Source organism: Apostichopus japonicus, chromosome 7 (assembly GCF_037975245.1).
Source record: "Apostichopus japonicus isolate 1M-3 chromosome 7, ASM3797524v1, whole genome shotgun sequence".
Taxonomy (NCBI): Eukaryota; Metazoa; Echinodermata; class Holothuroidea; order Aspidochirotida; family Stichopodidae; genus Apostichopus; species Apostichopus japonicus.
In genome coordinates, this window is record NC_092567.1 from 7459066 (window position 1) to 7478078 (window position 19013).

The 19013-nt window shown below is 41.3% G+C and overlaps 2 protein-coding genes across 2 annotated transcripts in view; both read left to right on the forward strand.

Moving 5' to 3' along the window:
• The window catches only part of LOC139970061 (uncharacterized), a 126865-nt gene that overhangs the window by 43518 nt on the left and 64334 nt on the right, over positions 1-19013 (forward strand). The window lies entirely within an intron of this gene.
• Positions 5056-9985, forward strand: LOC139970069 (uncharacterized). The gene has a single exon (XM_071975706.1). The coding sequence runs from the start codon at positions 5797-5799 to the stop codon at positions 6820-6822; it is 1026 nt and encodes a 341-aa protein (XP_071831807.1). The 5' UTR covers positions 5056-5796; the 3' UTR covers positions 6823-9985.

Below are 19013 nucleotides of genomic sequence, written 5' to 3' on the forward strand. Positions count from 1 at the left end.
ACAACCCTTACAGGGGCTGTAGTGTATGGTCATCGAACCATACTAATGTAGTAACAACCCTTACAGGGGCTGTAGTGTATGGTCATCGAACCATACTAATGTAGAAACAACCCTTACAGGGAGTGTAGTGTATTGTCATCAAACCATACTAATGTAGTAACAACCCTTACAGGGGCTGTAGTGTATGGTCATCAAACCATACTAATGTAGAAACAACCCTTACAGGGAGTGTAGTGTATTGTCATCAAACCATACTAATGTAGTAACAACCCTTACAGGGAGTGTAGTGTATGGTCATCGAACCATACTAATGTAGTAACAACCCATATAGGGAGTGTAATGTATGGTCATCTAACCATACTAATGTAGTAACAACCCTTACAGGGGCTGTAGTGTATGGTCATTGAACCATACTAATGTAGTAACAACCCTTACAGGGGGTGTAGTGTATGGTCATTGAACCATACTAATGTAGTAACAACCCTTACAGGGGGTGTAGTGTATGGTTATTGAACCATACTAATGTAGTGTCTGTGTAGTCTCAAGCCATGCAAGGAGTTATCACCGATAGAGTTGCCTGGTGCAGGGAGATGTCACTGACAGCGAGAGGTTTATTTTATTAACACTGTTACACGTATTCGTATTCTTACAGTAGAATACCGGCAGCCAGGACGCCTGCGTTAAGTCGCAATTTAACAGAAGTTCGTGAAAGACAGTGCGCCGTATTAAACGAATACATTAGAACCGTGAATCAAAAAGTAAGAGTTAATTCTGTAAAGGAATAACTTCTCTCCCGTTAACGATTCCTAATGTTATCAAAGTTTGTCGATTTTTTTTACTTCTATTGCAATTAATTTGGCCAACCCATTAAGTGTAAATTAAAACCAACACGCTTCAGTGTGTGTACTTTTCTAAGTAAATACACCAAGTAAAGAACCTGGGCACGAAAACCAAACTACCGAACGATCCGCTTTCAACCATAGTCACCTTGCATAGAGACTGACTGTGCGATCTCCGTCGGGTGTGCATCACCATTCCCCTCGAAAGGGAACACCTAATTATTATACTGTATATATACTGTACGTTTAATTTTAGTTTTAGTAAATGCCTCAGAGCTAAGTCAACTACATATACCGACGAAAAGTGAACACTGTGACGTTAATTTTAACCCAAACAACAACAGTTTTTAACCAGTAAACACATGCTTTGATATCAAATGAAGTAACTCTACCAAGTTTTAAATTAATTAGAAACATGATGCGCATAAATCAACACAGAAATCACCAAACGAGAATATAACCCGCATAATTTGGGTAGCACTATTTTATTAATATGCAAATTGAGCAGTGTCCGATGTTTGTTGATACAGAACGGTGATATCTTGTAATTGTGCATTCATGCAAAGGTGTTATAATACCCACTATTAAAGACAAATTATTATTGGCGTCATGCAGTTTATAACGCATTCAACTGTTATTATATACAACCAATGGTGAATGTTAATTAACAATATAAAGGCACTGTTGTATGTCCATATTGTCTTATTTTCAAAATGTCACTATTAATTTACAGGGTCTGTTTTGTCTTCGAGAGAGCTCCCTGCTATAATTAGGCAGCTTTTACAGAGAGAGAGAGAGAGAGAGGTGGAGAGAAGTGGAGAGAGAGGCGGGTGGAGAGAGAGCTCCCTGGTGTTGTTACGGAGCGGTCACAAACATAGCTCCCTAATATTAATAGGAGCTGTCACAAAGACGGTTGCCTGGTGTAATTAGGGAGCTGTCGAGAGGTCCTTGGTATAATTATAGGCAGCTGTTACAGAAAGAGTTCCCTGGTATTATTTGAGAGCTGTCACAAACAGAGCTCCCTAGAATTAATATGAGCTGTCAAAAAGACGGTTCCCTGGTATAATTAGGAAGCTGTCACAGAGAGGTCCAGGGTATAATTAGGCAGCTGGTGCATAGAGTAATCCCTGGTATTTTTAGGGAGCTGTAACAAAAGAGCTCCCTAGAATTAATATGAGCTGTCTAAAAGTGGGCTCCCTGGTATAATAAAGGAGCTGTTACAGAGATAACTCCCTGGTATTATAAGGGAGCTGTCACAAACAGAGCTCCCAGCTAGAATTAATATTAGCTGTCAAAAAGACGGTTCCCTGGTATAATTAGGAAGCTGTCACAGAGAGGTCCAGGGTATAAGTAGGCAGCTGGTGCAGAGAGTAATCTCTGGTAGGGAGCTGTAACAAAAGAGCTCCCTAGAATTAATATGAGCTGTCTAAAAGCGGGCTCCCTGGTATAATAAAGGAGCTGTTACAGAGATAACTCCCTGGTATTATCAGGGAGCTGTCACAAACAGAGCTCCCTGATATTAATATTAACTGTCACAAAAAAGGATTCCCTGTATAATTAGGGAGCTGTCAGAATGGGTGCACCCTGGTATAATTAGGGAGCTGTCACGGGGTGAGGTCATTGGTGTTAAACTAAGCCCCCCCCCCCCTCATTATCAATGTTTCGTTTTTGTTGCGTAGAAGTACGGTATAGAATACGCGAATATAGCATTGTACTGGATCAAAGTATCAATAGATAACAATATCAGCTGATCAGCTATATTGTAAACTGTTTGTTTGTTATGTAAATATCGAGTGATGGTTTCTGGAAGGCTAAATAAATACTATGAATTGTGTAACATACTGTAAGTGACTTTTAGTACGCGGTTATTGATGTGATGTTTGAGCTTTAAATCGATATTCTCATTTGTATCGGCGTTACAAGGGAAATATGAAAATAATTTTACCCATTCCCCTCTCCCACGAACCTTTAACAAATAGCTTTGTATTGACTCAAATGTTCTTTACCACTGCAGGTACAAAAAAAGAAATGCATATATTACACATACAGGTTGCATTTGCAGAGACCAAATCTTGGAATATCACTCATTTGTGCATATTCCTCAATCGATTCTCCGCTCGTAATTTTAATTATGTAATGTTTTAGTCTACTAATTGCAGATTATCAAAGTGCTTGTCTGGTTTCAACATTCTTGGTGTATACTTGTTGTGGACAATTTTGACATATTAGGTTACTTGGTTTTTGTCCTATATAGGCGGAGGAACACCGGATTGTTAGAAATAGCCGAAGAAGGTCCATTATACCTCTGTAATCACTTCAGAGTGATTATCTATCATGATAGGCAGCGTGGTATTGGAGGATGGGTGGGGTTGCACAAAGACCCCTGGTTAACAAATCTCTTCCCTTTATAAGATCATTGCAATTTGAAATGTATGAAGAATGAGACATTACATTACCATTATATCTAAGATATAATGTGAATGTACATCATAACACATGAGACTAAATGCATACAATAGCATACATACTTTTACTATATTACTATAATTATGAAGTATCAATACTTTGAAAACATACTCGATCTCTTATATGATGAACAAAGTTTAAGACGAAGACAATTAATAAGATCCCTTTAAATATCGAATGATTGCTTCTGAAGGAAGGTCCATTACACCCTAGCAATCCCTACCTATAGACAGGGGAGGAGAGGGCGGGTGATGTTTTATTCAGAATTAACAACCGTTCTTTATAAGCTATGTATTGCAAAGTGGTGTGAGAAGTCATTAAATGTTAAGGTCAGCACGATTTTGTCTCAATTTCTAATAAGCATTTCGACCCATTACATAGAAAGTAGGCCTATATGACGTCATTCGGTCAGACCACATAATATAATTGGTATAGGCAAAACTAACCAAGAAAACATTTGGTAAACAATTATCGGCAATATAAGTACGGCATTGCAATTCATTATTATTCTAACATATTAAAGAGGTTATGAAATCCAGAGTTACAACAGTAAATAATATTCCTTGTGTATACTGTAGTGTATACCCTACGAACAATGGCATGCCAAGGAGGGGCGGGAGGGGGGTTCGGGTGGTCGACCGTCCATCGTCAGTTAGGGGGGATGGGGCGAAATTTTGTTGCTGTTCAGCTGTTGAAGAATTAGACTTCTACTAGACCCCTCTCCCTTTTGCAACCTCACAGAAAGTATTTATCAGCACAACCTTGCATTTAGAGCTACTCTCTCTCTCTCCACCTCTCTCTCTCCACCTCTCTCTCTCTCTCTCTCTCTCTCTCTCTCTCTCTCTATATATATATATATATATATATATATATATATATATATATATATATATATATATATATATATATATATTGATGAAATTTATATTCTAAATATGCCCCAGAGTGCACCAATTTTTTGGGGGAGGGGTGGGGGAGTGGGGATAGGTAGACACCAGAAACACCTACGTGGTAGTCGGCTTGAATGATCACAGGATACCACCCTCTCCTTATAAAATCCTTCGTTCGCCTATAGTCCTGCTACAAAGGTTCAGGAACCTAACTACAGTAAATCAATCCGTGGGACTGAAGAGAAACAGGAAGCTATCAATGAGTTTTATGGTATCTGTTTTCGAAAGAGCTGAATGCTATCACAAGGGTGCTGTTACATAGAGAGCTCCCTGTTATAATTATGGAACTTCACTGAGAGAGCTCCCTGGTATAACAAGAACTGTCAATGAGAGAACTCTGTGCTGTAATTAAGCAGCTATCTTCGAGAGAGCACCATGTTAGAATTATCGTGCCCCCTCATTATCAAATTTTCGTCTTTGATGCGTATGTGTATGCACGATGCCGTATAGAATATGCATACAGGATCAAAGTATCAACAGATATCAGTGATATAGTAAACTGAGTGTGTTATGTAAATATCGAGTAACGAAAGGCTAAATAAATAACGTGTGTAGCGTGATATATATTCCGATTTTTATTGCCATTACAAGTAAAAATAATAAAACGATTACATATTGTATTGCATGGACTTAAGTGTGTTCTAACACTGCAGCTACACATGCAGTGACTCAGAACAGAGCAGAATGAACGAATGCTACGCATTACATGTACGATACTTCCTCAGCGCTAACCTCAAATCTACAAATCATTCACTTTCCTTGAAATGAGCGGATAAAATGGAGATGGGAGACGTGGGGAGGGGGGGGGGGCAGGGGTGCGAAACGGTGAGAGATAGTAACACTATTCTGGGAATTTCTTCGTATGCAAGCTTTATTTTCATCACGAGACTATATTCTCGCTGTTCTCGAGTCAAGGGAGGAATTAACATAAGTCGAGGTAGATAAGCATGATAAAGGTGCTCATTTATACATTGTGTACCTGTTTCATGTTGAGATCAAGTCATGAAATATTGCATATCATTTTTCATTGACGAAGAAATCCATTTCAAGGTGTTGATATATCGATGTAGAACTTACAAGTGATGGCTTTGAATGTTGGGTGATCATTGCAATAATCGCGGAAACAATAGTGTCGGTCCTGTTATTGAAGTATCAAGCCCCTTTCATTGCGATTGCCCGCTTGACTTTGGTCAATGATTAGCGCGGTAGTTTATTTGATTTCATATTAACAAGGGTTTCAGACACATTAATTGAGCATACTGATTGGTGCGGTCAATTTATTTTTAAGTCGATCATAATGCAAGACTAAACTAATCCTTAACGCGTCGTAAACTTGTGAGACTTTTATCTATCATTGCTGGGATACATTTCTAAATAGATAATCAATATTCGAGTACGGTACCGTGCTTTAAACCCACTGCTTAAATAGAGATATCCTATCTACTGTACGTTAATACTTCATTGGATTTCTTCGTCGTCAAACAAGTTGCTTCAAAATATTCCTCCTAACTCATAGTATCCTAAACTGAGACAGGTTAACCATGGCTAAAATTGGAGTCCGTTGGCTAGAACCAGAAAGGGACGTCGGCAAGCTTACATTTGTAAAATTGACGGACTTAATATGCGATCGTTCAAAGGATCTTCCGTCTGGAACTGTTGTTAAAGCAAAGTGGAGGTCAACTGGCCGAGTTTACAAGGCAACGCTTTTGAACAATCTTATGGCGAAAATTAAGCGCAAGCAGAGTTCCAGCCAAGGTCAACCGGCAGTTTTAGGAACAGCCAACGAAAGTGAGCCTGATTCGGAAGACGATATGCCTCTAGCATACCAGAGTGTTACTGCTGAGAAAGTTCAACAGGAAGAACATGGTTCTCCTCATGTGAAAGAGCTCCTAGACAAAATCGTCATGCTGGAAGAAACTGTGGCGTCAATGGCAACAGAACTGAAAGAACTGAGAAAGGATAATCAAGAACTGAAAGAACTGAGAAAGGATCATCAAGAACTTAAAAATACTCTATCGGATATAAATACAAATAATACCCAACAATTCCAGGCCGTACTTGAAGCTATTACCCAAAGTCATAACACTGCACGCGAAACTCAAAATTTGATGAAAGGCAGGGTCGCCGCTCGAGAGAAAGCCCAGGAACAGCAGAGAAATCTCCTCAATAACAACGGGAAGAGGATCCAACCGGCATTTGGTTTGGTAGAAAATGGACTTATAACTTGTAACAAGAACGACCGTAAGCTATTATCTATCGAACAAGAAATTTACCGTCGAATGTTTGACGATTCGAAAACCGGTACGAGTTTCCTGAGGAAACTAATGAAATGTACATTTTCAGAGGAGGAGCTGGCCGAAAGTAACTTCAGCGGAGGATCAGTCGTATCAGCGATAGGGATGACCGTAAAAAAATGTTTGGACCGAGATCGCATCATGGCCATCTTAGGTCAGGTCGAACTAGAATTCCCCAACTCAACCAAAGCGGCGAATTTTTCGAGAATGAGAGACGCCATTAACCAAGAATGCAGGAGAGTTGTGCAGCATGTTCGACAGGATGCCGTTTAGAAGTGACTATTTTAATTATTTCTTTTCAACTCTGCTAACTCTCCGGGACTTGCAAAGAGCTTGATGGAACATGCACCATTCTGAAATAATTGGACGTTAATCAGCTATTTTTTATAGTAAGGCTTATTCTTGTCTTACACCAGTACCTTTTTGACTTTCTAAAGATATGTCGTGTTTTATAACGTTATTGAAAGTTTATCAGAAAGTTCTACATGTATCCGTTGCTTTCAATATTACTTCGTTTTTTTCCTTTCCTTTCTTATTTGTCATAGCCTTTTACCTGTCGTACTGTGTTTGTACGTGGTCATGTTAGTAAATTCTTAAGTTACGCACAATGTATACCAACTGCACGATAACTTTTTCTAAGTGGCCTAGCTTTTACTTCTGCGTATATTTGTTACAAATAGGATGCATCTCAAAGTTGGTCGATAAAAAAGTCCTTGAAAATTTCGAATTCTTCACACACATAGCTCAAGTATATCGGGAATATTATTGTCCAATCAAATAACGCGACCAGCAACACTGCCCCGCCGATAAATGTCTATGGAAAATTAGTACTGAGTCTCACATATAGTTAAGTCTATTGCGTATTTCCGTTGAAGTACTGTATAAACTCGTAAATTTTGTCTTCAGTTAGTTGTCACGTAACTATCGCAAAACCGGTACCAGAACACAGCCTGGCATTTTTGAACGAATTTTGTTTAAGATAACGTTCATAAAACAAATGGAATTTACAGTATGAACTTGGTAGTAATGTATCATAAGGTCGATGTTGCAAATGTAGGAATATATTTCCTATTCCTTCTTCTTTCCTTTTTGTTTTCTTTGTAAGTGCGACTGGGATGGAAGTTCGTTCGGGTTCAGTATAATTTACATGTGAACATGAAAATAACATGATAAGAAGATCGAAATGACACAAAACAAACAATTTTCTCATTTATTAGTCTGTGTTTAAAAACTGTAAAGGTAACCGTTTAAGCAAAGATAAAATTTACAAAAGATCGGCACACTTTTGCCACGATAAAGTGTATTGTCTGCAGAACAAAAGAACGTAGCAACGCTGATACCAGGATCGTCCAAGTTGCTTCGGAGAGTTACTCATGCATATCTTTAAGCTCCTCCCATTCTGCATAGGACTTCTGCAGGGTTAGGGAGCTCATTTTACGGTGTGTGCACAGAGTGTAAAGGGGTCATTGCGCAGTTGTGGCTCCGCCTGGCGCAGACTAGATTTGGCTACGTTCCCTAACAAACACCTCAATCGTGTTTCCGCTCTCAATTATATTAATGTAATGCTTTATTATCTCATTTGTACATCTTCCAATTTCTTGTCTAATTTCAATTTTCCTGGTGGACAAAACTCACATCTCATTTTAATTCCCCCCCCCCCCGCCCCCCTTCCACCTAAATAATAGAGGATGGAACACCGGATTGTTAGATAATACTGTTTTGTTTGTTTTGAGATGTGACACACTATCTCGAGTTTTGCGAACATATTGTGTCATAAATCAGTTATTATTACAAAATAACAGTCAACAGTGATTATTTTACCAGTATATAGGCATAGGAGATAAAGCTACAAACAGAACCAGCTGCTTTAAGCTAAAATAGAAAATGCTCTGATCAGGAGCGTCACTCCGAATTGAGAGTTGGGTGGGGGAGGGGGCATAAATAAGGGTACATGAATAAAACTGAAGGGGTCGGCGAGCAAAGCCCTTTTCGGGTGGGATCCATGGGCGAATCCCCGCCAGGATCCAGGGGTCGGACTCTACAAATCTTCAGGTTTACTTCTGTTTGGTGCCTGAATTGATATGTCATTCATCAATAAATTTAATAAAAGTCACATTTGACAAGATTAGCCTTGAATTAAAACGACTTATCTATTTCACATCCTGATATAACTTAGGGCATTAATCATGATTATTCAGATTGAAACTTAAACCCAAAAGGAAACATCTAAACTTTGAACACAAGGTTATCTAGTTATCCAGACATCTACAACATGCAAACATATGGTATTATAAGTACATTTGAAAAGCACAATTTGGTATCTAGGCACATTCACTTCATTGGAAACAACAAATCATAAAATATAAAGATATACTTCAGGGCCGTAGACTGGGTAGAATTCTTAGCAGCAGTTAAGGAACATCGAGAAAAAATTCATCGTCCAAATGTTATATAGCTATGCTTTGAAGTGCGGATATACGGTACCAGGCGCTTTTTCAAGAAATCTGAGTGGGTTGGTCATTTCCAAAAAGGGACCGTCATGAAAGTATCTGAGCGGAGTGCCACCATCGATTGACGTAACAATACAAGTTCTGGCATATGATGGTAGCAGTAGCAAAAACATGGTTAGGGGGAGCCATATGGGGAATTAGGTGTAAATTATATGTTAGGTTTGTGTCATGATTTTTCACGTCAGAAAAAGGACCTACTGCTGGTAGGGGAGGGGGAATGAGCTGAGTGAGTGGACCGTGTAGGGGACAGTGCATTATTATTATTAGTAAAACATTGTGGCACTAATATAGGGGATAACAGTGAAACATATACGTAATAAGTATATGAACCGTAGTTTCACGTTAGACTGCTACACTGTTCATGCAGGTTAAATCTTTGGAGCTCTCTACCTTTATTGTTATTATAATCCCCCTCTGCCCCCAGCCCCCCCCCCCCTCTGAAAACCACCAGAAACAGTAGTCGCATCAGAGATCGTGCATATACGTGATGAGCAGTTAAAGTAAACCTTATGTTACTTGACCGCCATTCCTACAATACGTGCCTAGAATCTCAGAGTTTGCACACTACAGACTAATTAAATCAGAAGAAATGATATGAACATTTATCGTAGGCCTACTTTCATTTGAAAAGTGTAAATCTCAGGGGGCAGCTACCCATGCGCAGGCTACGGCCCTGAATACTAAACTAGTGCGTGTAAAGAGCAATGCACTGACCCTGTTAGGAAAGATAGAAAAAATACCGTTTATAACCATCGTCCCCTCCATCTCCCAAACCCCTTCCATCTCCTCAACCCCCTCTTTCTCCTAAACCCCTCCATATCTCTCAAACCTATCCATCTCCCCAACCCCTCCATCTCCTAAACCCCCCCATCTCCCTCCAACCCCTCCATCCCCCACCCCCTCCAGCCCCTCCGTCCTCACATCATTCATCTCCCCAACCCCTTCCATCTCCCTCACACCCATCCATACCCCACCCTCTCCAACTCCCCAACCCCTCCCTCAAACCCCTCCATCTCCCTCCATCCCCACTCTCTCCAACTCCCCAACCCGCTCCATCTCCCTCCACCCCTCCATCCCCCACCCTCTCCAACTCCCTAACCTGCTCCATCTCCATCAAACCCCTCCATCTCCATCAAACCCCTCCATCCCCCACCCTCTCCAACTCCCCAACCCCTCCCTCAAACCCCTCCATCTCCCTCCATCCCCACCCTCTCCAACTCCCCAACCCGCTCTATCTCCCTCACACCCCTCCATCCCCCACCCTCTCCAACTCCCTAACCCGCTCCATCTCCATCAAACCCCTCCATCTCCATCAAACCCCTCCATCTCCATCAAACCCCTCCATCCCCCACCCTCTCCAACTCCCTAACCGCTCCATCTCCATCAAACCCCTCCATCTCCATCAAACCCCTCCATCCCCCACCCTCTCCAACTCTCCAACCCCTCCCTCAAACCCCTCCATCTCCCTCCATCCCCACCCTCTCCAACTCCCCAACCCGCTCCATCTCCATCAAACCCCTCCATCTCCCTCACACCCCTCCATCCCCCACCCTCTCCAACTCCCCAACCCCTCCCTCAAACCCCTCCATCTCCCTCCATCCCAACCCTCTCCAACTCCCCAACCCGCTTCATCTCCGTCACACCCCTCCATCCCCACCCTCTCCAACTCCCCAACCCGCTCAATCTCCCTCACACCCCACCATCCCCCACCCTCTCCAACTCCCTAACCCGCTCCATCTCCATCAAACCCCTCCATCTCCCTCACACCCCTCCATCCCCCACCCTCTCCAACTCCCCAACCCCTCCCTCAAACCCCTCCATCTCCCTCCATCCCAACCCTCTCCAACTCCCCAACCCGCTTCATCTCCGTCACACCCCTCCATCCCCACCCTCTCCAACTCCCCAACCCGCTCCATCTCCCTCACACCCCTCCATCCCCCACCCTCTCCAACTCCCTAACCGCTCCATCTCCATCAAACCCCTCCATCTCCATCAAACCCCTCCATCCTCCACACTCTCCAATTCCCCAACCCCTCCCTCAAACCCCTCCATCTCCCTCCATCCCCACCCTCTCCAACTCCCTAACCCGCTCCATCTCCATCAAACCCCTCCATCTCCCTCACACCCCTCCATCCCCCACCCTCTCCAACTCCCCAACCCCTCCCTCAAACCCCTCCATCTCCCTCCATCCCCACCCTCTCCAACTCCCCAACCCGCTCCATCTCCCTCACACCCCACCATCCCCCACCCTCTCCAACTCCCTAACCCGCTCAATCTCCATCAAACCCCTCCATCTCCCTCCATCCCCTCCATCCCCCACCCTCTCCATCTCCCTCCAACCCCTCCATCTCCATCAAACCCCTCCATCTCCATCAAACCCCTCCATCCCCCACCCTCTCCAACTCCCCAACCCCTCCCTCAAACCCCTCCATCTCCCTCCATCCCCACCCTCTCCAACTCCCCAACCCGCTCAATCTCCCTCACACCCCACCATCCCCCACCCTCTCCAACTCCCTAACCCGCTCCATCTCCATCAAACCCCTCCATCTCCCTCACACCCCTCCATACCCTACCCTCTCCAACTCCCCAACCCCTCCCTCAAACCCCTCCATCTCCCTCCATCCCCACCCTCTCCAACTCCCCAACCCGCTTCATCTCCGTCACACCCCTCCATCCCCACCCTCTCCAACTCCCCATCCCGCTCCATCTCCCTCACACCCCTCCATCCCCCACCCTCTCCAACTCCCTAACCGCTCCATCTCCATCAAACCCCTCCATCTCCATCAAACCCCTCCATCCTCCACCCTCTCCATCAAACCCCTCCATCCTCCACCCTCTCCAACTCCCCAACCCCTCCCTCAAACCCCTCCATCTCCCTCCATCCCCACCCTCTCCAACTCCCCAACCCCTCCCTCAAACCCCTCCATCTCCCTCCATCCCCACCCTCTCCAACTCCCCAACCCGCTCCATCTCCCTCACACCCCACCATCCCCACCCTCTCCAACTCCCTAACCCGCTCCATCTCCATCAAACCCCTCCATCTCCCTCACACCCCTCCAACCCCCACCCTCTCCAACTCCCCAACCCCTCCCTCAAACCCCTCCATCTCCCTCCATCCCCATCCTCTCCAACTCCCCAACCCTCTCCATCTCCCTCACACCCCTCTATCCCCCACCCTCTCCAACTCCCTAACCCGCTCCATCTCCATCAAACCCCTCCATCTCCATCAAACCCCTCCATCCCCCACCCTCTCCAACTCCCCAACCCCTCCCTCAAACCCCTCCATCTCCCTCCATCCCCACCCTCTTCAACTCCCCAACCCGCTGCATCTCCCTCACACCCCTCCATACCCCACCCTCTCAATCTCCATCAAACCCCTCCATCTCCATCAAACCCCTCCATCCCCCACCCTCTCCAACTCCCTAACCTGTTCCATCTCCATCAAACCCCTCCATCTCCATCAAACCCCTCCATCCCCCACCCTCTCCACCTCCCCTCTCTCTCCACTCATCTAACAATTCATCGTATTATACGTAAAGTATTATTATACAAGTATAAATGAACAACGGAAAACTTTCTGGGAACAATAAACAAGAAAAGAGGAATTAAGTTCAACAGTAAACACAATAATCAGCATCTCATGAATAATCATCAACCATATACATAAACATGAGAGGGTTTTATTACATCATTACCCTTAGCTAACCATCATTGGAATTAATTACATTTTAATTAATTAGGTGTTACATTACTTCGTTATAAATAGAAAGAATGGCGGTTGTGTTCTAGACAATACTTCCTCAAGCTGCTGAGTGATAAATATATTAACATACTGTGTATGGTGTATAAGGCCTGAGACTGTATACTTCGCTTCTGTCCATGATGTAGGCCCAACCATTCATAATTCCAACCATTTATCAGTTTAGTCCTGGGTACCTAACAAACTGTGACTGTCTATGTACATGCATTGTAACTCAACATGCTGATAATAAGTTGGGGTTGATATGTTACAGCATGCCAGAAATCTTGGGAGTAACCCACTGGTGGCAATGTACATATAACTTCAAAGACTTGATACTTCATAGTTTCTCAATTTCAAACACATCCCTGATCAGACCAAGGTACATTCTACAACAACTTAGCTTGCCTGGCATGTCGGCAATCTTTATTTTCTACAGAAGTTGAATTTTTCTGATGAACTGTTAATTAGGAATCCATCAGTACTGTTGCTGTCTCCACTTTAGAAAAAAATCTTCAATATACCACTACAATATAGTAGTTGTGTTTAGTCAGGTTTGTTAGCTCTACACAATTAAACAAGTGGAATCTTAAAAATTCATATGATGTTATTTATAACACTAATTAGGCAAGCTGTCTTCACCTACATATAACCTGTAGATTTCATCAAAGGAACCCAACACAACCCATTACCATTTCACAAACTGACTGTTGAGAAATTATCATGTGAAGACTTACATCCACAAAGGACGTTATGTCAGCAGTGATGTGTTCTTGCTTTACTTTTTCTTTCACTTTCTTGGAGGAAATGTACAGTAGAAATGTTGAAAACGGTATCACCTGGAGGTTAAAGAGAAAATAGAAAATAACTCAACTTTCCATTCACTAGATTTATCAAGGAGAAATTCATCAGATCTGTAATCCTTTTAGTAACAGACAGCAACGTCTATGCTTATGTCTTATTAATAAGTATATGAATATTTATAGAGCTGTATGCCAGGGCAGCAAATATATTGTTTTCTATTTCCGTTTTTATCTATGGGTTTATTGGCCTGACATAGCTAGCAACACAGGACTAATGTCATAATTCAAAGCACCTTTGCCTTTATCTTAAACTGCTCTTTAGGAGTATGTTTTGCATCTGAGGTAATTAAAGCAATTAGTTACTTACAGTATAACACTTGTAGTGGTAACTGATCATCTCCATGTTACCTCCTAAGAGTTGTGAAACCCCCCCCCCCCCCCCAATGAAATACATCTTTTGACAATTGCTGGAATTTTATACCAGTTTTGTGAGATATCTTCCATAGTAATGTAACATAAAATAAATGTAGAAAGCACATGTGCTTGAGTTTCCTGGAAATATCTCGTACTGTAAATGGCCAGTAATATAGCTGAAGTGCAAATAATGTACATCTTAGACAGAACAGGGAGTTGTTATGGAACAACTCCCTGGACAGAACACGTTAAGAGAATCCTTCAACACTATTGAACAATGGCTAAGAATTGAATTCTGAAGTACTATGGTTTTTAGTCTGAGTCCAGAAGCTACTGTACATGCATGTCTTGTATTACTGACTGACAACAGCATACAGTACGCATATGTTACAGTAAACCCACTAAAGACTTCCATTTGTAATCCCTTAGTATATAGCTCATTGACAAATGACATAAAACCTAGATTATCTTCAGATATAAATTTGATATTAATTTTCTTGGGTCTTAGAAGTACTGAGAGGGGAAGGGTAGGAAAGGTAAGGATGGAAAAGTAGAAATAGTTGCTGTTAGTCATTCTACACTTTATTAAACAAAGACTTAATTGTGACATATAGCAAGTGGAAGCACATATGCTTCAGACAGTGTACAAGTAACATAGTAACATAATCACTGATTCACTTGATGAGGCAGTTGTACAGGATGTTATCACTCTTACATTAAATATAGTAACAAACTCTCCTAATCAATGTCTCCACTAAAACAGAATGATGGAGAAGTATGTCACATATTAATGTATTTATATATTTCTTAGCTTTGGCAAATCTGGTGTTTATATCACAAGGATATAGCCTCAAGTAGGTACATTACCATATTTTTTGTGGAAGTGAGGCTGACAATACAGAGGAATGAGGCCTCACTTCAAAGACTGAGTACTACTGTACCCTTACCTGCCTCCCAACACTATGACACACTGACAAATTGTTAATTAAACATATACACATAGTTGTGTTTATTTACACATTGGTAAGCAATACAATGTATGGCATGCAGTGTCTAATATATGGTGTATGAATGTTATATTGAGGCCTTTATCTTCCCTAAGGCGGTTCAAAACAATTACTGTTCCACCAGGATTAGGCAGTAACAAAGTCACTTTCTACCCAGACCCAAAACTAATTATAACTACCACCCAGCCTACCAGTCCTGCTATACACTAATTATACACTTACCATTACCATCAGCATATTGTAAACCATTCTGTGCAAGATCCGCATCATGTGATCCCCAAAGATCGTCTCAAGACTGATTAATCCACTTTTACCTAATGAGGAGACAAAGACAAAAGCAATAAGAATCAGTTGTCACTTATTGTATATCTTGAGAATATCTGAACTAGATATATTTTAATGTAAACAATAAAGTCCCTTGTTATTGAGTATGTCTTTTTAATATTTACTCAACAGTTATTCCATTGCTCGAAGATATACAAGCTAATGACTCTGTGTCCCTGAAACAAATCAATAATTGCAAGTTCTTTCATTTTATTGAAAGGCACTTTTATTTTAAGCTGAATAAATTTTGAAATTGTAACCTTAAACACAACAATAAGCTAAAAATGGTAACACGATTGCAATGCTTTGGGTTAGACTAAATTGATCAGCACATTTCTAAGTAGGTACTTTTAACATTATTTGGTGCAGCAGGCCAATGAAGTTGTTCAACTTTGTATGAACACCAAATTTCTAAATCTATTACTTTGAATTAAAGCAAAGTTAGGCCTAATTACTGGTCTAGATTGCTTTTTTCAAACTATCTGTATACCAGTGTGAAGCAGAGGCTGCTCTATTACATAAATGTTAGTGTTTTTGCTTTCACAACTTTCCCAGTAACTTAATTTCCAACTTTGCCAATATGCAGCAACATGATGCACCCCCCCCCCCCACCCAAACACACTCTTATCACAGAAAAACTGAATTACACAATAACTTTAAGAACAGAAAAATAATACAAATGCATTAAAGATTTCAGATGACATAACATGCTGAATCCTAAAAGAACTTGTCATATTGTGTTGTATGATCTTCTGTGATAGAATCATACACTGTTGCTTGTCATACTGTAGTGCAATACTCAATACCTATCATCATCCTTGACAACTATTTAATATGATGGGATAGGTGAACCTTGCCATAAATTACATAATATCCACTCAACCTGGAGACGTGACAATAGAAAGCCTTCATTAGCATTATATGCTCACACAGGAATGAAATTGTTACATTATGAAACAATGTGTGTCTAATGACCATTAAAATTGGTCAGATTTGAAAGATTAGAGATGTAGGCCATCAGCTAAAGGGCGAAATTCGCTTGTTTCGTTCCAGCAACTGCGGGTCTAAAATATCTCTACAGCATAAAATACATAAATTAATGAATATTACTGTAATGATCCAAAAGTTCTCCATGTGCTTTCCTGCAGTTTTCTTGCAATGTCGCTCGAAAGGTCGAACTGTATTTTTTATTGCGTATGTTAAGAAGCCTGCCGTTTTACGTTCAAAAGTTGTGCGCCAGTGAGATATCTGTATCATGTGATATGAATTGTCCAATGAGCCATGAGTTCTGTGTGCAATCTTTGTAGAAAACAACAAACATGGCGGCTCCCACTGGCGCTAGTCAGTCTCCGACACACGAAAATCTACAGTGCTCAGTGCACATTGATTCTGTAAAATTTGAAGCAGTGAAGGCACTGACGAATAAACAATGGACTAAAGTTACTTCCTGCGCTAAAGATTGGCTTAATCTCAGCGGCGGAGAGTTATAGCGCCGTATTACTAATTACTCCATGGCCTACTACGATCAAGCGTGTGTTCAACAGCATAGTATGATGGGGTTCCACGATAAGTGTTACAGGCGGTTCATTGATAGCAAGCACATTGCTGCAAGAAAACGGACAGTACCAGAGGAGACCCCATATGATTTGAAACGAAGAATTGACGGAAAAGATCGAGGAAACAAAGCAGAAGCTCTGGTGTATTGCATGTACAATGTATTATATGTGGGAAAAGAAACAATGCATTACTCGGCGTTGCAAACGGGTGCAGGACAAGCTGCAGCAGGCAGAGACTTTCGATGGAGGTAAGCCTAAGCATACTACACGACTCTACTTGTACTTCTGTGGCATAGTTGAAGTGTTAAGAGAAGTTGCATAATGCAAGATCAGTAGCTCTTGAGGGGTAGAATCCAAGTCAAAGGGCACAGTGTTGGACCTGAACATAATATAATTAGTGGCATGGTCATATGATTTGTTTTGTTATAAGGTGGTAGGAATGGAAATTTGTTTCAAATTCTCCTTCTGGGGCACTAGCCTAAGTGTTAAATACAGGCTTCATAGTTTTCTTACTGTGGCCCTTTATTTGAATGATAGAGATATTATATTAGTTAGAAAAATAAGTGTAACAAAGGTGCAATAAGGTTAGGTTTGCAAGGTCTTATGGTCAGCCTGTCTAGCTTTACCAAAATGAACAAGTATCTGACTCCTTTATTATTAGTAACAGATATAATCTACCATTGTATAATTTAAACCATAACATTAAGAGATAATGTACTGTACTGTCAAAAAAAGCCTGTTTTAATTCTTTTTTGCATGACACTGGTTTGCAAAATTTGAATGTGTCTTTGTTTGTCCATAGAAGATGAGCAGATCACATGGTATATAAATATAATTGTCTTAGTTCTTACTTGTTCAAACTTACATTTTGATCAACAGAAAATGCAAAACAATTTGCTTTTTTTATTTCATTTTATTAAAGTATCGCTTCGACAAGCAGCAGAGCGGAAAAAAAGATGAGCCCAGATTTTATGCATACTGTATTAGAGGAAAAGGCTGTGTTGCCATTGAAGTGAGGTACCACTCTCTATGTTGCAGAAACTAGATACAATTCTTGACAAGGAAGACATACAGATCTTGAAAGGTAAAGTACTGTCTTCAATGTGTGGTTCATTGAGTGTTCAGGGTTGGATCTAGGACTTTTGGAATATGAGGGTCCTCCCCCAAGGAAAATTAAAAAATTCTCTAAACGCTTTGAGATGCAATATCAGGTTTATCTTTCCATTGAAATTCTTAAAGTAGTTTGCCACAAATCTATAGCTGAATTGTAATTATATTGGTACCCCATCATAAAATGTGAGACTAAAATATATCCAATTTCATGGTACAAGGTGTTCTGTTAATCTCCATCCTCAGAGCAGAGTTTATCACCAACAAAAGATGCTCTGATCCAGCATGTTAAGCGCTGCACCAACCAGGCTGCTATTCACTGTAGGGCATTACAGCAAAGGATTGATGCACTCTCACCAGAGGGACATGGATGGAAACTTGAAAATGATGACCTTATAATCACTTGGATGACGAAGCCAGCTGACCCAGATGTTTTGCTTCAGTGTGTCAGCAGTAGCTGTAGAGTCGGCAAATGTCTTAAAGGAAGATGTTCCTGTATGAATGCACAACTACCGTGTACAGACCTATGTAAATGTAGAAATTGCAGCAACTCCCAAGAAGATGTTGAGATTGTTGATGCAGGGAAGATGATTTGGAGGATGAACTGTGATGGTATTAAATCTTGATATCTTAGTTTGAAATTTTAATCAAGTTTGAAGTTTGTGAAGAGGGTTAACTTTTTTGAAGTCATGTTGTCATTATTTTGTTTCCAAGAGTTTAAAGGAACCAGAAAACATGATCTTATTCATGTATTCATTTTAGCTATTAGTAGTTTTACGTAGATTACCCTACCTACCAGACACCTTAGGATAAATATCCACATTTTCTTCAAATCACACTTTTTTTTCTGAGAGGGGAGGGAGGGGGGAGGAGGGTGTTATGGGCATGCTTTTGCATATTCACAACTACATTTACTGATGACGATGATGCAAATACCGCGTCCTGAAACCAGTCAGAGGTTGATATACTGTTGTTGGGGAACCATCGCCCCTGACCCTGTT

Excerpts from the sequence above, each read along its gene's own strand:
- LOC139970069 (XM_071975706.1), top strand. The coding sequence starts at position 5,797 with ATGGCTAAAATTGGAGTCCGTTGGCTAGAACCAGAAAGGGACGTCGGC.